Below are 19,794 nucleotides of genomic sequence, written 5' to 3'. Positions count from 1 at the left end.
CAGTCTATTCCAGGGGTCTGCAACTGTAATGCTAAAAGAGCCATTTGGTCCAGTTTCTCGCTGACCAAAACCCAGCAGCAGCCTCAAAACGACTGTAGAAAAATAAAAAATACACTTCATTTATGTTTTTGTGGCCATTTATCAAATGTAGCTTTAATTGAATTGAACCATTGTTATTTTCTTCATATCTATTTTAATGTCTTATTTTTGTCAGCAGCACCCTTCAAAATAAAAGATGTCCTGTGTCAAATTAAGTCCTTCCTGTTGCAGAAGATTGAAATGCAAGAAAGCTGACTCAAACAGAGCATTTTCCAAAATTGTCATTTTGATGCAACATTGGTGTAGGATTCTTTTTTTTTTTTTAATCTATGTGCTTTAAGCATATTGTAATTCTAAACCACTCTCGCGCCATAACCTTTCTTAGTTCCTCTGACATGTTAAAATTCCAACAAGTGATAAAACTTAATGAACTAAAATAAATTAACCAAAACTACAAACTTATAATTTATTGAAATTCTTGGCAATTTTTCTTCAAATTCAAAGAGCCACAATGGAGGATGAAGGAGGCGCATGTGGCTCCAGAGCCTCAGGTTGCAGACCCCTGGTCTAGTCTATGTGCTTGTTTTAACACAGGTTTGCTTTGCAAAGCTGCATGCTCACTGTATTTTTGACTAAAATTTGACTATTTCGATTCTCCTTTTAGCTGCATGTCAAACATTGAACAAATGCCGAAAATAATTCAATGAAAAAGGGAGAGTTTGTATGAACAAACAAACTGCAGAATGACGAACAGCATGTAGTTTGGAAAAGTTCCTTCTAAAATCTACATTCTTAAGAATGTTGTTCTTCCTAGCAATTGTTAACATCATTGTTTAGACTTGTGTTTTTTTTTAGCTACTTTTAGTGGCTTTTCAGATGATTTTTCCTTGCACTTTTATCAAAAACTCAATAGTTTTATGCTGCTTTTAGAATATCAGTAGTCTGTTATTGCAACTTTTCCCATCTCTATGCAAAAATATTATTGTGCAATAAAGAGGAAATCATTCTTGTGTAGCCAGCAAGGCTCACATCCTTTATTTCTGGATGCTTATTCAGTAACTTGTTTTTTCAGGTCACATATGTCATGCAAAGATCTATTTGAAACTGTCATGCAGTCACAGAAATGATTTTCCACCAGAAGCCAATTTATTGGAGGATATCTAGTTTGGAAACGATGCAAATGTGCCGACACACATATTTCTCAGATTACACATGAGTGCATGACCCCATACATGAAGTGTGTGGTGCTTACATTTATTGCTTTTTACTGGATTTACTGTCATGTGAACTTTCGTTTCTTGGTAAAACAGTAACTTTTTTTTTTCCGTAGCACAAGACCTGTTTAATGATTTATGTGAACAAGGATAAAGCACATCCAATTATGCTTTGCTTTGGGCTATTTTTGTTTTGAAAACTCAAACCTTAAAAGTCTCCTACAAAAAAAAAAAAAAAAAATCTCTAGAAATGTTGAAATGCTTGCAGAGTTTGCTTGTTGTCTGATGGGATGAACACGGGTTGCATGGACTCCTAATATTTGCTCAGTCATCTGCTTTGCCTCTGTGCAGAAGCCTGACAAGCCGTTTGATCTGTTTGGGAGAAAACACAGAAAATAGATGCTGTGCATGTTGGTGACATGAGGCAGAGGAGCCTGCAGCTTTGGAGCGCGTGTCCCAGCCTTGTTTGACTATTCATAGCATGTGGTTTTCAGCCTTTCATATTCATGCATGTGACATATTCTCTGTTTTCCTTTTGGAGCTGCCAGTTTGCCTTTGGATTTCCTTCACAAGATGCATTTTTACAATGTGTAAGAATGAATAACGGTGTTCACGGGGTATGTGGCCATCAAGCAAACTAGTCAAGAGAACTAAAAAAGCGACATTTCCTGCTGGTGAAAGCCTGAATGACACATGCAGCTGCTGCTCACCACAGATTTTGGTTCCATTTCTGTTCCTTGTGAGTTGTTTATCAGTTGAGATCGCCGGCACAGGAAGAGACAAAACAAAAACAAAAAAATCCCAGGTACACGTAAATTCATACCGATCTAACCGAGGAATTCAGGTTTTTTGTGTGCGTGTATCAGCCTGGGCTGTGTTTTTGTGTTGCTGTCATTATTTTGGGGACTTTTGTTCCCCCATAGCATTTGCTCATTTAAAGTAAACCGAAGTACAGTCACTGCCTTTAGAAACAAAGCAATTTAGGCAACATACCTTTACAGTTACTCTTAGGCATGACATATGAGGCATAATCTCAGAGATTAGCTGACAAAATCTAAAGTAAAAATGACCCCCCCCCCCCCTAATTTTAGTTGAATATTCTAGATTTGATTAAACTAAATGGGAAATTATGTTTCTCGTGTCCTCACAATTTCTATTTCAGTTTTCTGAATAATTTAATGACATTATGCGGAGCCTTCATTCTCTGTGGTTCTGGAGCCAACTAGTAACTTCAGGTTCTTTGAAGGGGAAGAGTTTATCTCAAATGTAAATACATTACAGGCCTTTTATTGATAAGAAAAAGGAAGATAATGTCTTGGGGCAATGAGCATTGATTGTGAAGTCAGTTGGGTTTAGATAATATGTGACTCGCAGCTAAAACTTAACCAGCAGCCTGAAGTGAAATTAGGAATTAAATAAAGAGTCGAGAGTTAGAAAAACAAAAATCTGTTGTATATTGATAATAATTCAGGAAAGTTTGAAATAAATATCTGGAAAATACTTGATAAGGCTTCCTACTTAACCGCAGACATAGCACACGCTGGACTATCAGCAAGCCTTATTAGCTGATTGAAGGCCTGCAGGCCTTTAAATCTGTTTTCAAAAAGATCTTTTCTAGGTTGTGATGTTGTTGATTGCATGCAGGGAGACTACATCAGCTGGCTGAGAGTCAGGAGGTCTGAGTTCTCTCATAATTCATCTTTAGCAAACAACTGGGGATAATGACGGTACCTGGGATGAGCTCCCAGCATGCACCTGGGCAGAAGCCAAAACACTGTGTGGAACATTGTGTTTTCTGTGCGCCGTGAGCTTTGCGCACTCTTTCTCCGCTCTACCTGCCTCATCCCCCCCCCCCCCACACACACACCCCCGATTAGAACAGGTGATGTCTGGAGCGGAGCTGCTGTTGACAGGGACAACAGGGGTACAACCTGTCCCCGTGCATCCTTGATGAGCCAGGTGATGAATGGCACATCGCCGCTAATGCCCCGAAAACGGCTTTGTCTGGAAAATGAGACAAAAAGCAAGTACTTTGTGTAATTTGTCCCCCCCCCCCCCCCCCCCACACACACACACACACTCTCTCTCTGGACAGCAGTTTCTTCCTAGTGTGGGTGGACTTTCAGAAAAGCCGTTTTTTAAATTGGCAGTTGTCCAGCCGCGCTGTGTTTTTACTTTGCATCCTGTCAGAGAAGAGGACAGTCACTAACAATACACGCCACTGATGAAGTGAAAAAAGGAAGTATGACTCACCTGTTTCTTTATTTTACCAGGAATTGTCTTTACTCTTTAGCAGGAAAAGCCGCTTTGGGCAAACAATGCTGACGTATTTTGAGCTCATATAATCAGCAACATTGGAAGAGATCCTCTTTGCAGCATTCAGACGTGGAGAAAGTGCTGCTGTCAGGAATTTACAGGTGGATCTCAGTTCTTCATTATCACCGCGGCCTTTGGGGAAGTTATGACTCCCACTGTATCTGTGATTTTTATATGCGTCTGTGTTTTGCTCCAGCGCTGTTCCCCTCACAGATCTCGGCGCAACTCTGACTCACATGGATCTTGGAAAATGAAAGTGACAGCACTGCTTCATGTCACTACATCCATGCCCCCCCCCCTTTTCCACTGGCATAGACACCTGATTTCTCTCCGAACCTAAAAATAGATTCTTTCAGGCCTTAACTCTCTCTTATTTCTTCACCAAATCTCCTTCTCTGTTTCGCTCACTCCCACTAAAGTCTTTATCAGGAGGTGTTTCTGGATAATCTGCGTTTGTCCCTCGCTAGACTGCCATCTTCATCCAGATTGATGTGAGAAAGAGAGAGATGTAAATTACATTTATCTTATTTAGATTCTTAGCTCTTCTTGCTTCGTGATTTTGGGCCAATATTTAAGGCGGAAAGAGGCTCATGGTGTTCTGCAATACTGGAAACCTGACCTCAGAACCCACTGAAATGTTGGCTGAAGTCACAGGACCTCATCTGAAAATGGCCTTTTATGGTCAGCTTCACTTGGATGCTGTGATACTTTTTCTGTTGGTGTATGCAACTTTTTGAGGGGTTTTCCTACTGTATGTGTTAGTGGTATATAAGTTTCAGAAATAACTCAAAAAGTACATGTAAATATATATATATATTTTTCTGGTTCATACTTTTGGTAATAGTGTTTTTCTTGCTAATTTAAAAAACATTTAAGTCCCATTTTCATCATCTTTCGATCTATTGAAAAAAACGTCCCCAGAGGTCTTTTTTTTAAAAATATGATTATGTCGTTTTTAGGCAAAATCAGAAAAACCTGTGTCGTTTTCTAGGACATAGTTTCTGCAGAGCGGCAGGAGTTCTTTAGAAATTCACCTCTCAGTTGAGGGTGGAACTGTTGCATGGAGTTAACTTGCGCTCATTTCCCATCATCCATTTGTTTACACTCTTTTTTTTTTTCTTTTTCTTTCACCAATCTAACCAGTGCAACAAAAATGGCGAGCACTATCGGAGCTATCCAGCCGGACAGTTCTGAGCCACATTCCAGCTCAGACGAGGAAAACAAAGACGTATATGGATCTATTTGTCTGTAAATGGATGCATAGGAAATCAATGGAGCAAGGTGCTTGTGGCCGGCCTGCTGATTCAAACTACAATCTTTTTCAATCAGCATTTTGTTTGTCTTATCCTCATATACCACAATTTGAATAAAGGAAATACTCAGAAATGAAATTCTAGTCATCATATTCTTAACATATATCCTCTATGATGAGAAAATTGCTACAAGAACATGTTTAAAAAACAAAAACACAATTCTCATTGGAGTGGGTCTTAACATTTTTTGCCAGAGAATAGCAGGATTTCTCCACAGAAACTATTTAACCTGCTGATGTGGTTAAATCTGGGCGTTTGGGTTGTGAAGGGTGGTGCTTTGAACTGCTGGAAGGGAATTAACGGACAATGGCAAAAGTGAAACTGGAGAAAGCGGTATCGGTCTTAACCATGTCTGCTCTCTGTTTTCCTTGTCACTCTGACTTTCTCGTTAACCAGTAAGGGAACGGCTAATTATATATCTCCATGGTAACGCTTTTCCCATTCAAGCAACGGATAAAAGAAACCTAACCTGTTATGGCTGAAGGCAAAAGTTTTTTAGTCACACGTGTGATAGTGTATAATGCATTAAATTTCTTTTTAAGAACTCTTTTCTTCACAATTGTGATGTCTCAAATGTTGTTCTGAAAGTCAAGGTAACAAATCATCTTCTTGTGTGAGTACTAGGAATGCAACACTACACTTACTTTTCCCAAGATTCTGCACAAACCATTTTGTTTTGGTTGGATATATGATATGTGCATAACAAAAAATGAAACATTTTCATCTTTTTTTTTAATTTCCTAAATAGGAACTAACAATGAAGACAAATGTTTCAGTTGGCTTATACTAAACCGAGTCTAATAAAACAATATTATATAATATAACAATATTACAATATTACTAATATAACAATATTAGTAATATAACAATAGTACTAATATATAATAAAATTGTTCCTAAATTTAGCACAGTTGTGTGACACTTTCAACGTAAATACACTTTCTGCAAGTTTCAGTTTAATGTTACACCATTAAACTGATACGGTTCAGTTTTCAATCCAGATTTATGGCGTGCCTTGTGTTTACCTTCTGACTTAATACTTCCAAAGGGAAATTGGGTTTCTAAACAAACAAAGTGTTTTACAATTAAAGAAATACTGTTTTCTTTATTTTATTAATTCAAATTTATGTTATATGAGCCCATATTTTTTTTAAATAGGTTTTTTTTGGTTTATTACCACACTTCCCTTTTTAATGCTAAATACTTAAGTTACAGCATTTTAAATGTTGATTTCTCTGCTTTTGAAGCACATGAATATTGTTTGTTGAAAAGACATTATTAGTCTGCTAAATTCTGGTAGGAAAATTGAATATTCTTGGTTTTCTTTAAGCCATTTTGTTCAGGTTTTGTCTACAGTGGAGGCGGCTTTTTTCCTAACAACAGGACCTTCATTTGAATCTGCTTCTGCTGCCACCAAACACAACCGCACAGAGATGGATGGAGATGTTGGGGAGAGATTGCTTGAAAGAACTAAAGATTTTCCTGTCCTGTGCCCTGTTAGCTAAATGAATTAGTTAATGGAATTGACTGAATGCATGGGTGGAAATGCCTTCCTTTCCTGGATCTGCTGCAGTTATGTAAGTCTGCTCTCTGCACAGTGTATTGGGGCCGTCTGACTGAGAGTAACAGCGAGGGGTGGATCCCCGTTTAACCTTGGCATAAAAACTGATTAATCCAACCGTAGTTTGCATATAAGGTCATCTAATTTTGGATTTGAGGCTTGATTAGAGGTGGAGCTGATGGTGTTGCTTGGTGAGGCTGATGTAACGGTTTATTTTTTTCCAAAAAAAAGTTAAACCGAAGCAACTTACTTTAACGTTTTTCAAGTACAATTTTTCTTTTAAGAAAACCTGGGTACCAGGGTTTTATTTGAATGTTTATTATTTAATTATAAAATTATAAAAATAAAACTATAAAAAATTATAAACTTATTGCAATATAAGTCTAAAAAGGGTTAATATCTTTTTTATTGAATGTGTAAGCTCTGTAGCTCTTTATATACTGATATATGTTCATATCAAAAGCAGAAATATCATGTCAGAGTACTTTTCTCTGATCATGTTGCACATTGTGGTATATTAAGAGAGTAAATAAATATCCAGGAACGTCCGCTGACATCTTCTTGGCATAAGGAAAATTCCAAATCTTGGCTGCAGTTGGACTTCATTTGGTGAAGTTGGTGCTGATCGTGGTTCCGTGTTGCTCAGCGGTGGCTTTTGTTCTTTCCCTCCGTGTTAGGATAATTTTTAGAAACCATTCTGGCTTGCAGGGCCGCTGTGGGAGGAGGAGAATGAGGAGAAGGAGGACGAGCACAATGAAGGAGATGCACACGGGGTGTCAAGTATTTTTAGCTTTCCCCTTGTGCTGCGATGATGAGTTAAGCGCAAGGGCAAGATGGGCACCCCACCTCCAAAGCTTGTAAGAGACTGCAGGGACTATTGTTATTTAATGTGCCGTGTTTGTGTGTTATTTAGGAACACGGTGGTGCGCCTGCGTTTGTCACTTTCACTCCAGCAGGCGTGGTTTGATCATCAGTTTTATTTCCTCTGTTTTGTTTTTAAAAGATCAAGTGCAAACTAAATTATGGATCCCTCTAAACGGTTCTGCCTCCATGTACAGCTCTGCTCTTCTAGCCGTGTGTGATGTTGAGAATCCTAACTGAAGACAGTGTCAATGTTTGCACATCCTCCCTGTACTTTATTAAAATTAAGCTCATTTTTAACAGGATATTTGCCTATCCTTGCTGCATCTGTGTACTGTTCTGTCTCAGAGTTGGTTAAAGCAGTACCTAGAAAGATGATTTTTTTTTCTTAGGTGTAGGCAGTCTTAGTCTGCTCTTCACATACTCACTAAAAATGTGATTGCTTCAAGTAATTGAACATGGAGCTTCTGAGTGTTCCTTGTTTGGATGCATTCAAGTTGTGGACAAATTTAGGGGAAGAATGGGGAAAAAGATCTGTATCTGTGAGCTACAAAAACCCTCTACCCATAAAATCTATTATGTCTGTCCAATCCTGTTAGAAAGCAGCACAGATTAACAAGATGATCTGTGTCTGTGGGGAAGAATTAAACAAACCAAAAAAGTATTCTCTCATATTCTGCCTTTTCATTTTCTTTCTCCCTGTATCTCATTAAAATCCCGTTTAGAAGATCTTCTCCTCTACTTTGCTCGCTACATCCATATAATAATGTTTACCATGAATTCACTTTATTACTTTTTAATGGAAATAAACTGGATTCCCTTGCCATTATTCGGCCAAATCAATTTTCTTGGTGAAGCAAATGAAGAAGTCCTGCTGAGGTAAAGTTTTATAGTTCTGGAACCGCATTAAATTGGTTTAAAAGGGCCGATAAGTGGATGGGAGAAAATATATTCTGCATCGTTCTTTATGCATGTCTGCAGATAGCATCGTTTCAAAAAGTCCATTAATCCAAATCGAACCTATCTTGTCGTGGAGAACGCAATACGGAATCATCAAATCTATAAACTGATTTTATCTGAAGACATTTCTTGTTTTTGTAAGGCAAAAAAGCAGCTTTTCTGTTAGTTTTGAAAGTATCATTTTATAGTTCCTTCTATGTTCAAGTTTAACCACAAGTTATGTACAAATGTATTTTTAATTAGGAAAAGAACTGGACAAAAATAACGTTGACTTTTGATCGAATCACATCAAACAATCAAGTTGGCAGTGACACCTAATGTTAAATGTTTAAAAATACAACAGCTACTTGGATTAATCCCCTAAATCTTGATATTTTAGTGAGATTACCCAGAAGCCCATTGTTCTTTATTTTTACATCAGCTTTCATAGCTGACAATGTTCAGGCACACTGTGCCGGTGATCTTTGTTCATTTGGAGCATTGAAAGGCTTTTGTATTTTGCAAAAATCTTCCCTCAGGCCTCCCATTCTGAGCAAACTCCGTCATATCACCCTGACTGATGTCCTCCAACCACTCTGGGACTCAGGAAGCGCTCTGCCTCCCTGTTATTATGTGCCGATCTTTAAAACATTGCTAAATTTAAAGAAGTGCCACCACTTTGCCCTTCAGGAAAAAAAAAAAAAACCTGTGAGCAAACACTTCCCTCGAGTGTTGCACTCTGAGTTTGACCGCACAGCTGCGGCTGCAGCTCTCCATTCTGTCTTTCATGCATGTAGCCTTCAGCGTTAAACTATACGTTGCATTTATGGAGGGATTAAATGTTGCCTTCACATTACTGGACAAGAGGGAAAACATGAGATAATGACTTTGGACTAATTCGTTTAAAAGCATGGCTGTCTGTTTTAAGTGAATTTAGGCATCATATTGAAATGAACTATAAGGTTAATCATGTTTATCATAAAAATGTATTGGAGGTTGTTTTTAGGGGTCTAACTGGAGCTAGTATCTGAACAGTTGGGTTTGGATCTTGACTGTGCGATGATTAAACGCATCATTTGGAAAGCAGTGTCCTCCTAGACGTCCACAATCCTTTGAGGACGTTTGGTTGGTGACACATCAAACAGCTTTCTGACACTTCTATAGGGGACAAAGACTAGAAGACATGGAATCACCAGCTTTGTTGCAAGAAGAACGTTTTATGATAATCATTGTGCTCCGGCCTGTGCCGCTATTGCGTCACTGAAGGGGGGTAGGGTTGTATTTTTAGACGGGAATGAGCATATTTTTTGAACGAGCGTCAGGCGCTCTGCTTGCGTATGCTTGGATTATTGTGACTGAGCTATTTTTACGCCCCTGTGTGTGACAGGCCTTTTTCTGGGTCAAGCCCAGTGCCAGTTCTCTCTGGAGGGTTGCTGGTGGATCAAGCATCGAAGTTTTGTATGCGGCGCGCAGCATCTGCAAGGATCTCAGAGGAAACGGTTCGAAAGGATCTGGTGTCATTAGGAAGAGGAGGAGGAGAGTCCTCCTAAGGTTAAAGTCTTCTTTTCAACTTTTTTATCTAGATTTGGGATCCCTGTACAGGCGATACTCACACAGGTCACCCTGAGACACTGACGGAAGAAAAAAAACCCAAACAACTGGAAGTTATAGAATCATCTTTCCACCTCAAAGCTTGAGGTCTAATTTGAAAATGTGTTTTTCCGTCATGCTCCCACTTTCATGAGAAGCAGCAAATAGATGAGCAGGATGGAAACATGCTTTTTTCCAAACCATCATCATCAGGAAATCTTAAACTGTGCTTGTTTTCTTGAAGCAGCCATTAGGTTTCAATGAATCTGTATCAAGCAAAACTGTTACGGATTTTAGGACACCACAACATCTCTTTCCATCTAAATGTCATTGAATAATGACTGCTTCCCTTTAGTCAATTCTTTCCTGGCTTTTGTTTATTCATCATTGGTCTTTCTTATGTGTTTATTACAGCTTGGCTTCACACACTAACTGCTGTTGTAATTTGCTTTACCATCAAATGTGGTCCTTGCTTTATATTTGCTTTTTATTTTCTATTTCTTTCATCTTTAGTCTTTGTCTTTGGCAGGGTTAGTGAACACATAATCAGTTATTTAACAAATAATCCCTTAAGCTCCTTTAAGCACATGATAATAATTGCATAATCTATTATCAGTTTTAATGTATATTTTAGTAAGAAATTTGCACAATTATTCTACATCTTTGTGCGCTAACTTTTTTTTTTTTTTGTACATTATAGTAAGTTGCTGTTCTGGTTTCTTAGCCACAGGATGAAAATAACTTTAAAACATACTTAAAATAAAACAGATAGTCGTTTAATTGTCTAATATTTACAATAGTAAATTCTTTTGGGGTCGGTCAAGGCAATATGCTGTGAAAAATATTTAAATGAAAATAATCTTTTCTGGGGTCATTGTGGCTTAGTGAGGCCAATAGACTAATAAGAGAAACTGAAAAGTAAAAATATAATAAATTGGACAAGTGTGTATTTCATAGTTAAAGCTGCTGTTGCAGACATGAAACCAAGGGACACATTTTTGTGTAGCCATGATCTCAGACCATGGGGAGGGCTGGGTTTAAAAAAAAAAAGATGAACAAAAATCAAATCAATCTTCATTTAAAAACAAAAGTCTATTGATCGATTCATTACATGAAATGATTTTCCTTTTAAAAATGTCCTGTAAATAGCAAATAAATGTCTTCATTTAGTTTTAATGTAAATAATTACTTATCTTTGATGAGTTTACACCACTACATACGTGAAATAAGTTTTTTTTTACCAAATAAATTGATAATGAATTAAATCTTTAAAAATGTATAGAATTGCAATTTATTGAGTATTTATGATTTAATATCCAACCCTAAACACTGTAATGACCTAATTTAAGCGTTGATTCAACACAAATAGTGTAAAAAAATGGTGGGAATTTTACAATGCAGCTCAGATGTTTAATGAGCTGGAAATAAATGAAAGATCAGTAAAAATGAAGAACAAGAGGACAGTGTTGAACCATGTGAATGCTACTCAAAGCAGCAAAACTGGACAAAACTTTGCATATGCTACATGAACGAATCAGCTCAACATGAGCACAAAAGAAGCGTAGAAAGTATTAATAAGTGTGAAACAAACCCAACCAGAATGCAAGCTATCTAGTTTTTCAGAGTAGATACAATGTTGACTCAAAAACCTAAAATATGTTCCAGAAATTCTAAGATGTCCTTCACTTTTGGCTGGCATGGAGGAAGCCTCAATCAGAGACGCAGGAGGCGGGGTCAGGCAGCATGCACAAACCCTGGCTGGCCTCCTGCAGGCGGAACACGCACTTTATCCACTCACACAAACACACACACACACACACACACACACACACACACACACACACACACACCAAAGAAACAGAGACAGAAGAATCAAGTCATAACACTAATGTGAATCATTTTAAACCATCTAAATAAACAGTCTTGCTTTATTTTGTACCTTTACTTTTAAATATAATAATAATTAACCTAAAAATTGAATCATGTTGGTGACGAATACAAAAATATTTTTAATTTACAAACAACTCATGTTATTAACAGTACACAACAGTACACAATTTTGTTTACTTATTTAGAAACGTAAGGATTTTTATGACATAGACCTGAAAAAAAAGGTAATTTAGCCCTTTACACTCTTTAAAGCCCCAAAGCGCTTTACAGTCCCATTCACACACGCATGCATGCATGCACACACACACACACACATTCACACACTGATGGCTCTGCTGCCAAACACTGCCTATAAGCCTATAACCACCAGTAGCAATATGGGATTCTGTGTTCTGCCTAAGGACACTTTGAGATCCCAGTAGGTTATTCAACCTGTATTTGAACAATTTCAAACAATTATCTTGAATGTGCCAGGTCTGACGCTCCAGCTGAAGCTCAGAGTGCTCATAACTTTAAAAAAAAAAGTTAAAGTTCAACAATGTCTTGTTGAAGCAGTCTGCCCAGACAATAGTGATACCTTTGGGACTTTTCTGCATTCTTGAAATAATTCAACTTGATTTAAACAGCTCAAACTTATCAGGTAACAACTTGCTTAACGTCCATTAGAGGTAAAAACAAAAAAAGAAAGTAGAAAATGATTTCTTAAATGTCAACGTCACAGATGTATGTTATTAGATAAACTCAAATTTACTTTCTCTTGATCTCTCTGTTGCACACCGATATCAGCTTTTTTTTTTTTTTATGGGCGTTGCGGTCATCACTGGAAGTTCAATTGCACATTGATTGTTCTCCAGCAGATAAGGTGGCAATAAACTAATTTGTTTAACAATTTTTAACTGAATGATTCACTCACCTGAGCATCTGTCACATTCACAATCTCTGATTTTGAAAAGAAAAAAGGAAAATCCTCCAACTTTCAAAGCTACAACCTTTATTTTTTTTGTTTGTTGCTGCATCTGTTGGCCTATTCCTGAAAAATCTGATGCTGCTCTAGCAGGTCGCCTCTTAATGTTGGCAAGCAACTAGGTATGTCAGAGCTATGCATCAACGGGATTATTAGATCTGAGCGTCTATGTCTGTGACATCTCAAAGAAAGCAGCCAGATCTGAATTACTTGTTGTCGGATAAGTGGCATACTGGCAGCATTAGTGATTAGACACAATGGCTTCAAGGATATGTCCAGCTGCTGTCACAAGTCAGAGATGAGCAGGTTTTGTTTTGACAACTAAATGAATGTATCAGAACAGTGGTGCTGTCCTTCCTTGCTGCACAGCATTCCAGGAAGAGGAAAACCGGTTGCAGAGATGCAGTCTAATGTGCTTTGTTCAGATCTGTCTGAACGCCGGCTGAGCCGTCTCTTTGTTACTAAACTGTCCTCGTCTTAACGGCTCAGGAGTTGGTTGATTGCAATAGATTTGAGCTGTAAAAAGGGACTCAGAACTCTGCGTTTGTGTGAATTGTTATGATTTCCCGTACCTGACTAACCGGATTTCCCCGAAAAGAATTTGCAGGTTGTGAGGCGCTTGTTTGTGCTCTTTTGGAAAGAGTTGTTCTTTAGCTTTTGCTTTAGGCATGAGTGTATTTATTGATCTGATAGGATCAATACCAAGGTGAAGTATTAATACTACCGGGATGAGATGGATACTTTCATTGTAGTTTTTCTTTAATACGTACAGTAACAAGCTTGAATTTACCAACAGAGTTCTTGCAAGCGTGGCGCCTAGCTGTATGCAGTGTTGGCAGAATGGGAAAAAAAAAATACCCAATTTGTGTAAAAACCTGCCTGATTTGAACAGAAAACTGCCCAATCTTACTTTTGTCAATTTTTTTTTTTACTAGTTATCTTGATTTTTATTTTAGTTTTAGTACTGCCTTTATTTTACATATATGTTTGTGGTGCTGTTTTACTTTTATTTTTGTTACATTGTAGTAGCTTTTTTATTTTTAAATTTTGCACTTCTAACTGGTCCCTTCTTCTTCTTCTTATATTATGCCATTAATAATATAAGTACTTGATATTTGATCTATATCCAAATTCCCAGTATTGCCCACCCCTATTTTGCTTTGACCTACCGGTTGTTTGACTAACCTTCACCGAGTCTCTTGGTTATTTCATTTAGACAAACTTCTTCTCCTGTAAATCCCAACATTTTCCTTTTTTCCCTGATTATTTCTGACGAACCGGTTTTGCAGTGGTCAGAACAGATTTTTGCAGCTCATGCCACCCACACATGGGGTATGTATAGCTCACACCTACCTCTTTCTGCCCGGTGGTTTAAAACAATGCTTTTGTGAAACTCTAAAGCAGCTATTTGTGAAACCTTGGTCATGCATGGGGGAGTTCTTGCAAAGTTACGTAAGGGTCCCCACTCAAGAATAATCCTTTTTATGCTGAGAGAGCGAGACAGGGTTACTGTTTGGAAGGAATGGGTAAACTCCAAAGACTTAGACCCCCCCCCCCTCCCATATTCACAACGCCCATGTATAATAAGGGGTTGTTTTTTGAGCAAGTACCTTACTATGCAAAACGAGCCACAAATGCAGGAGTTTCTCCTCAACGGCAAAGTTTGGAGTTCATATTCAGAAACAACAGAGTAACTGATCAGTTCTTTGTTTTGATTACTTTTTCAGTAATCTGTACTTATTTGAAAAAAAACCATCAAGTCTCTTTTTGTTTTTAACAGCATGCCTTTAACTGTTTGGATGTGTTTTAGCTAGTTGTCAGATAATGTACCTAACTCCTGCTGTTTCACTTTCTTTAACAGGAGTCATCCATGTGAAGATCAGCTGCCGGTTTGACGCATCTCACATAGGAGCGGTTGGAGTCTCTCCTTTTCCCTCTCCCCTCCCTTCCCTCTGCCCTTTCCACCCCATCCCCTTGTCAGTCTTCTCCCTCTTTCCTGTCTGTTTGAGATTCACCATGCTTATTAAGGAGTACCGCATCCCCATGCCTATGAGTGTGGAGGAGTATCGCATCGCCCAGCTCTACATGATCCAGGTAAGGTGACAACGCCACGCTCTGTGCTAAAGTTGGATCCACACACACACAACCAGGCGGAAGAAAATAACAAAAATAATCATTCGGAGAGAATCATTATTTTTAAGCTCTGGGAATTTTTCAATAACTCTGTCCCCAGAAAATGCAATTATGAAATTACTGATCACATAACGTGTTACGTTGGTGAAGAAAAAGAACAAAGAGCGCTTTTGTACCGATTATCCAAATCTGGACTACAGAGGGGAAGAGCTTTAAAAGTCTCAGGCTATTTGTATCTGCAGGAGGGTGAGGCCACAATGCAGAGCAGAGGTGGTCAGAGGTTTCATTTGTTTAGAAAAAAAAAGCCTCATTAAAAGAAGAAGAAGTCTTCAACAAAACTATGAAGAAACACTGTTTTTTTTTTTATGTCTTCGGACCAAACAAAACATTTTTAAGTCCCACTCCAGTCATCTTTTGATCTGTTTTAAAGCGTTTCCAGTGGTCCTTTTTATTATGATTGGGACATTTTTAGACAAAACCAGTGTTGTTTTCTAAGACAAAGTTTCTGTAGAACAGCTTGGGTTTATTTGGAAATTCACCTCTGAGTTGTGGGCGGGACTGTTGGTACAGAGCAACCCAGCCAAATCGCTGAGAGCTCTCTCATCTTACACACTCTCTCACCTTACAGCCTCACACTCCCCAACCTTACATTAACAAAACGTAAGGTTGGGGGGTGTAACACAAATGGCGAGCAATATTGGAATTATCCAGCCATACAGTTTAGAGCCAGATACAAGGTCGGACAAGGAGGATAAAGACGTCAATGGATCGATTTGTCTGCAAGTAGATGCATCAGAATGGAGCGGAGCAGGAGACTTGTGGCCCTTCTATTGTAGTTTCTACATCAGTGTTACAAGCTTTATTTTTTCTTTAAATCTTCTCCTGATTCATAACAATGTGAATTAAGAAATACTTTATATATGTCCTCCATCATCAGAAAAATGCTAGAAGAACACGAGAGAGAGAGAAAACATCAAAAACTCAATTTTCATTAGAGTGGGTCTTTAACGTGCCAACTGCTTCACAGCATCAATCCATCCATCTTCCCCCGCTTATTCGGGACCGGGTCGCAGGGGCAGCAGTCTAAGCAAAGATGCCCAGACTTCCTTCGCCCCTGCCACTTCCTCCAGCTCCTCTGGGGGGGGACCCCGAGGCGTTGTCCTGGCCTCCGCCTAGTGGGACATGCCCGGAACACCTCCCCACAGCATTTAAACTTTATTATTAGCTTATTGTTGAAGAGCAGGTTCTAAGCTTACCGGTACTTCATCCAAAAAGGCATTGTACTGCTGTAGCAAATGAATGCAGAGACATTAGATGGCAAATGACAACACATCCCTTCTAAGTCTGCTCAGACTGAAGTTTAGACCTAAAGATCTCTTCACGTTTCACACCAAAGTATCATTAGAAGCATTAACTGAAGCTTAAGTAGGTTGTTCTCTGGACAAGTTGAAAACTTACAAATCTCCTCGTGTTTATCAGACAAACTCCTAAATATAATCTAATAGAAGGATTATAAAGGATCCTATATTATCAACAATCTATTGTTACAAGGCTTAAATACAATATAAGCTTCAAAAGTTTACTCTTTTTTTTATTTTTTTGTAAATTGAGTTTAAAAATGTTTAAACAAGATATCGGAGCAATTCTTTTGTCTTTTCCAAAACTATGACAATTAATCGATTCATCTGTTATTATATTTCTTATATCTATTATCAGATTAAGATTTCAAAACTTTGGCTTATTAGTTTTTGCATACTTCCTGATTTGTCAGACACCTTTTTTGCTCTTTTGGGAACTCGGTGCTTGCTTATTTAGCACTTCTGTGAAACTTTGTAATTTAGAAATGCTGCGTTTCTTCAGACAGGAAATTGTGTCAAAGCACAATATACAAACTGGACTACACAAAGTCTAACCGCCTATGCAAAAACGGGTGCACGTGTCACCGTCAGGCATGTAAACGGATCGCATGAGGAACCATCAAATTATTGACCCATAGTTACTTTTTCACTGACCCCACTGTCTTCGCGGCACCGTGTAGCTGGAAGGGTTCTGTCACTATGGCAACCATGACATCAGCAGCATACCAGTGGTCAGGTTTTTGTTCATGACAGTGAATGAAAAGAGGAAATGGAGGATAAAAAGAAAAGCAGTGAGAGAGTAATGGGAAGAAATGGGAGAGGGGGCGGAAAGGAAAAGAGAGGCTGCCTTCCTTTTCTTCATCGCTGTATGTTACCAGGGCAACTGCCACAAGCACGCCTGCCTGCTGGCGATCCATCACTGATGTTGGACTCCATGGTTGAAGTCCGAGCCTTAGGACTCTGGTTTTGTCTGCACATCCACAGGCAGTGCTTTACCTTGCATCTTATTTTCTCTGCTCTTTTATCACCCACTTGTCCGATAGATCATTAAAATTCAGTGTTCAGAATATAAATATTTGCAGCATAGGGCAAAGTAAATGCACAATGCGAAACTTTGGAATATCAAAAGTTCTTCATTTGTCCCATCGTCTCTTCTTGAAAAGCAGCTATAGTATTCGTTTTCATAAAGAACCATTATCTGTATCAGGAAATGTGCCTCACAAAGTTGACAGCAGAAGGGAAAAACCAGGATGTGACTTCCATCCTGTCCACTGAGGGGGGATCTAAACCTTTGGAGTTGGTTGATGTAATAGTCTATGGACTGTTTAAAGAGAAGCTCACAAAAAAAGTTGCTTCACTTTGTGGTCTGAGCGAAAATGGCTGTTTTGTTAGAATAAGGAAGATTAGGTTTTAAAGGAAAGGAAGCTTAAGAACACACAGATGAGAATCATGATTTTGCTGTTTTTAACAGGTTTTTGTGGCATTTTTCTGATGACATATATAAAGAAAATAGAGCTCGAAATGCATTTCTGAGTATTTCCTTATTCAAACCGTGGTAAATCACGAGCAGATGAAAAAAAATGCAGTTTAAGAAAGATACATAAAAAATATGCTGGGCAGGCCACAAGCTCCATGCTCCGTACTGCAACCGCAAGGGGAGGGTTCCTCCACGCCATCGGTCCTGTCCACAACTCAAAGGTGAATTTCTCATGAACTATGGCAGAGTTGCAGAAACTGTCCTAGAAAATGACAGTTTTTTCTTTCTTAATTTGGATAAAAACATTATAATCATAATTAAAAAAAACACTGGAAACACTTTTAAAATAGTTATTTAAATAGCTCAAAAGACGATTGGAGTGGGACTTGAAATAAATATCTACTTAACTCTGTTCTTTCTCAGTTTACTTGTGCATGATGAGCTGAAATGCTCTGTTTTCATTGAAATCTTTCATTTTGGCCTCTTTTAACTTCAAACATGTTTCCCAACTACCTAGCTGCCCTCTGGGGGTGCAGCTGTGCACTTACCTGTCTGGTGTAAATGACTCAGACCAAAAAGAGACATTAACTGCAGTATTTAATTATTTCAAATACATACTTCCTTCTATTGCTTGGTTCAAAGAAGGATCTGTTTGAGCCGAGTTTTGTTTGCATGTGTACGACCCTCTCTGGTGTTCATACATATTGCTCTATAGGCACAACCTATTCTTCAGGCGCATTATGTTCGTTCGCCGAGTCTCTGTCTGATGTTCCGGCCTTGTATGTGACCTGTTTAATGGGTCTGTGGCGTCTGTTTTGTGTCGTTGGAGCTGTGTCTGAGCTGTTGAGAGCAGGGTGGGTGGCTAATGAATGATCTGTCAGAGGTAATGAGGTCCAGAGCGCTGGAAGCTTCTTGGCTTCCTCTTTTGCAACCCAACTGATTCTCTGGCATCATCTCCTGCCACTGTACAAAACCAGAGAAGTCTGCTATCCCGCCGCGCCTTTGAATACTGCTTTAAACAGAAGAGATTACAAAACTGTTCATAAAAAGAAAAGGGAATGCAATGAAACATAAACGACTTCTGTGCACCGTCAGCATGTGAACTATGCTCTTCCTTTGAAGTTTCATGTTTCACTGATGTCATAACCAAAATCCCGACACTGTTTTTTTTTTAAACTCGCCTTGCTTTAACTCCACCCAGCCTCTCATCCTGCTCACCTCGAATGTAAATATGGGAAAGGTGTGACTCCATGGGCTGACTGTTAGACCTTGCTTGCCCTTAATTTGTTCATTTTGATTGTTTGTTGTCATGTTATTCACTGTAAATGTTTTTATTCTTAATGTCAGGTCAACAAAAGCCCACTATAGCACATTATTAAAGTCCAGACATGAACACTGGCAACAGAATTCTTTTTTTTTTGGTTGCTTCTGACAGAAAAAGAGCAGAGAGGAGACCTGCGGTGAGGGTAGTGGAGTAGAGATACTTGAAAATAAGCCCTACACTGATGGCCCCGGTGGGACGGGTCAGTACACTCACAAGGTGTATCACATCGGCATGCACATTCCCAGCTGGTTCCGTTCCATCCTGCCCAAAGCAGCCCTGCGGGTTGAAGAGGAGTCGTGGAACGCCTACCCTTACACCCGCACCAGGTGAGCTTCACAGCAAACAAATGGGACTTTGTGTGTGTCTAACATGCTGCAGCCACAGCTTTTACACACGCTTTAGGTCAAAATTTCAGCTGACCTTGTGTACTAGATAGTTATGAGGAATGAGGTCCAGCTGAGTCAGACAAAAAAACCAAGTCAGAAGAAAGGCCCGGCAGCAGTTTGTCAGAGTATTACCCAACAGGCCATTGGATCAGCGAGTGTCCAGCAAACCACACTGCTAGATGTCACGACCCCCCTCATTCTCAGGGTGTCACACTGTTTGCCTGTGTGCAGGCTTGATACACATGGAGACGCAAAGGTGCAGAAAAGAGATATGCCCTAGACTATAGTGTCAGGATATTGATAGACTGGAAGAGCCTGTTGACACATCTATTCCACCAGTGTCAGATTTATGGCAGATGTCTGAGATGCAACAGATGAACATGGTTCACATGCCCTCCTGCTGCCCTCAGCAGCTAGAATGCGCAGATT

General features: G+C 38.9%; 1 protein-coding gene across 21 annotated transcripts in view; it reads left to right on the top strand.

Moving 5' to 3' along the window:
• The window catches only part of LOC101172908 (membrane-associated phosphatidylinositol transfer protein 2), a 39,891-nt gene that overhangs the window by 2,897 nt on the left and 17,200 nt on the right, over positions 1 to 19,794 (top strand). For 18 of the 21 annotated variants that reach the window (XM_078953011.1, XM_078953008.1, XM_078953005.1 and 15 more), the window contains exons 2-3: positions 14,549 to 14,781; positions 19,091 to 19,305. In XM_078953011.1, coding sequence (XP_078809137.1) covers positions 14,704 to 14,781; positions 19,091 to 19,305 — 293 coding nt within the window. In that variant the 5' untranslated portion in view covers positions 14,549 to 14,703. Of the gene's footprint in view, positions 1 to 9,630; positions 9,795 to 14,548; positions 14,782 to 19,090; positions 19,306 to 19,794 lie in introns of all 21 variants that reach the window. The other 3 variants (XM_078953006.1, XM_078953003.1, XM_078953001.1) reach the window with 1 other exon arrangement.

Source organism: Oryzias latipes, chromosome 9, assembly GCF_053564925.1.
Source record: "Oryzias latipes strain Hd-rR chromosome 9, Olatipes_Hd-rR_3.1".
Classification (NCBI taxonomy): Eukaryota; Metazoa; Chordata; class Actinopteri; order Beloniformes; family Adrianichthyidae; genus Oryzias; species Oryzias latipes.
The sequence above is the reverse complement of the archived record's forward strand: the minus strand, read 5'-3'. Positions and strand labels throughout refer to the sequence as shown.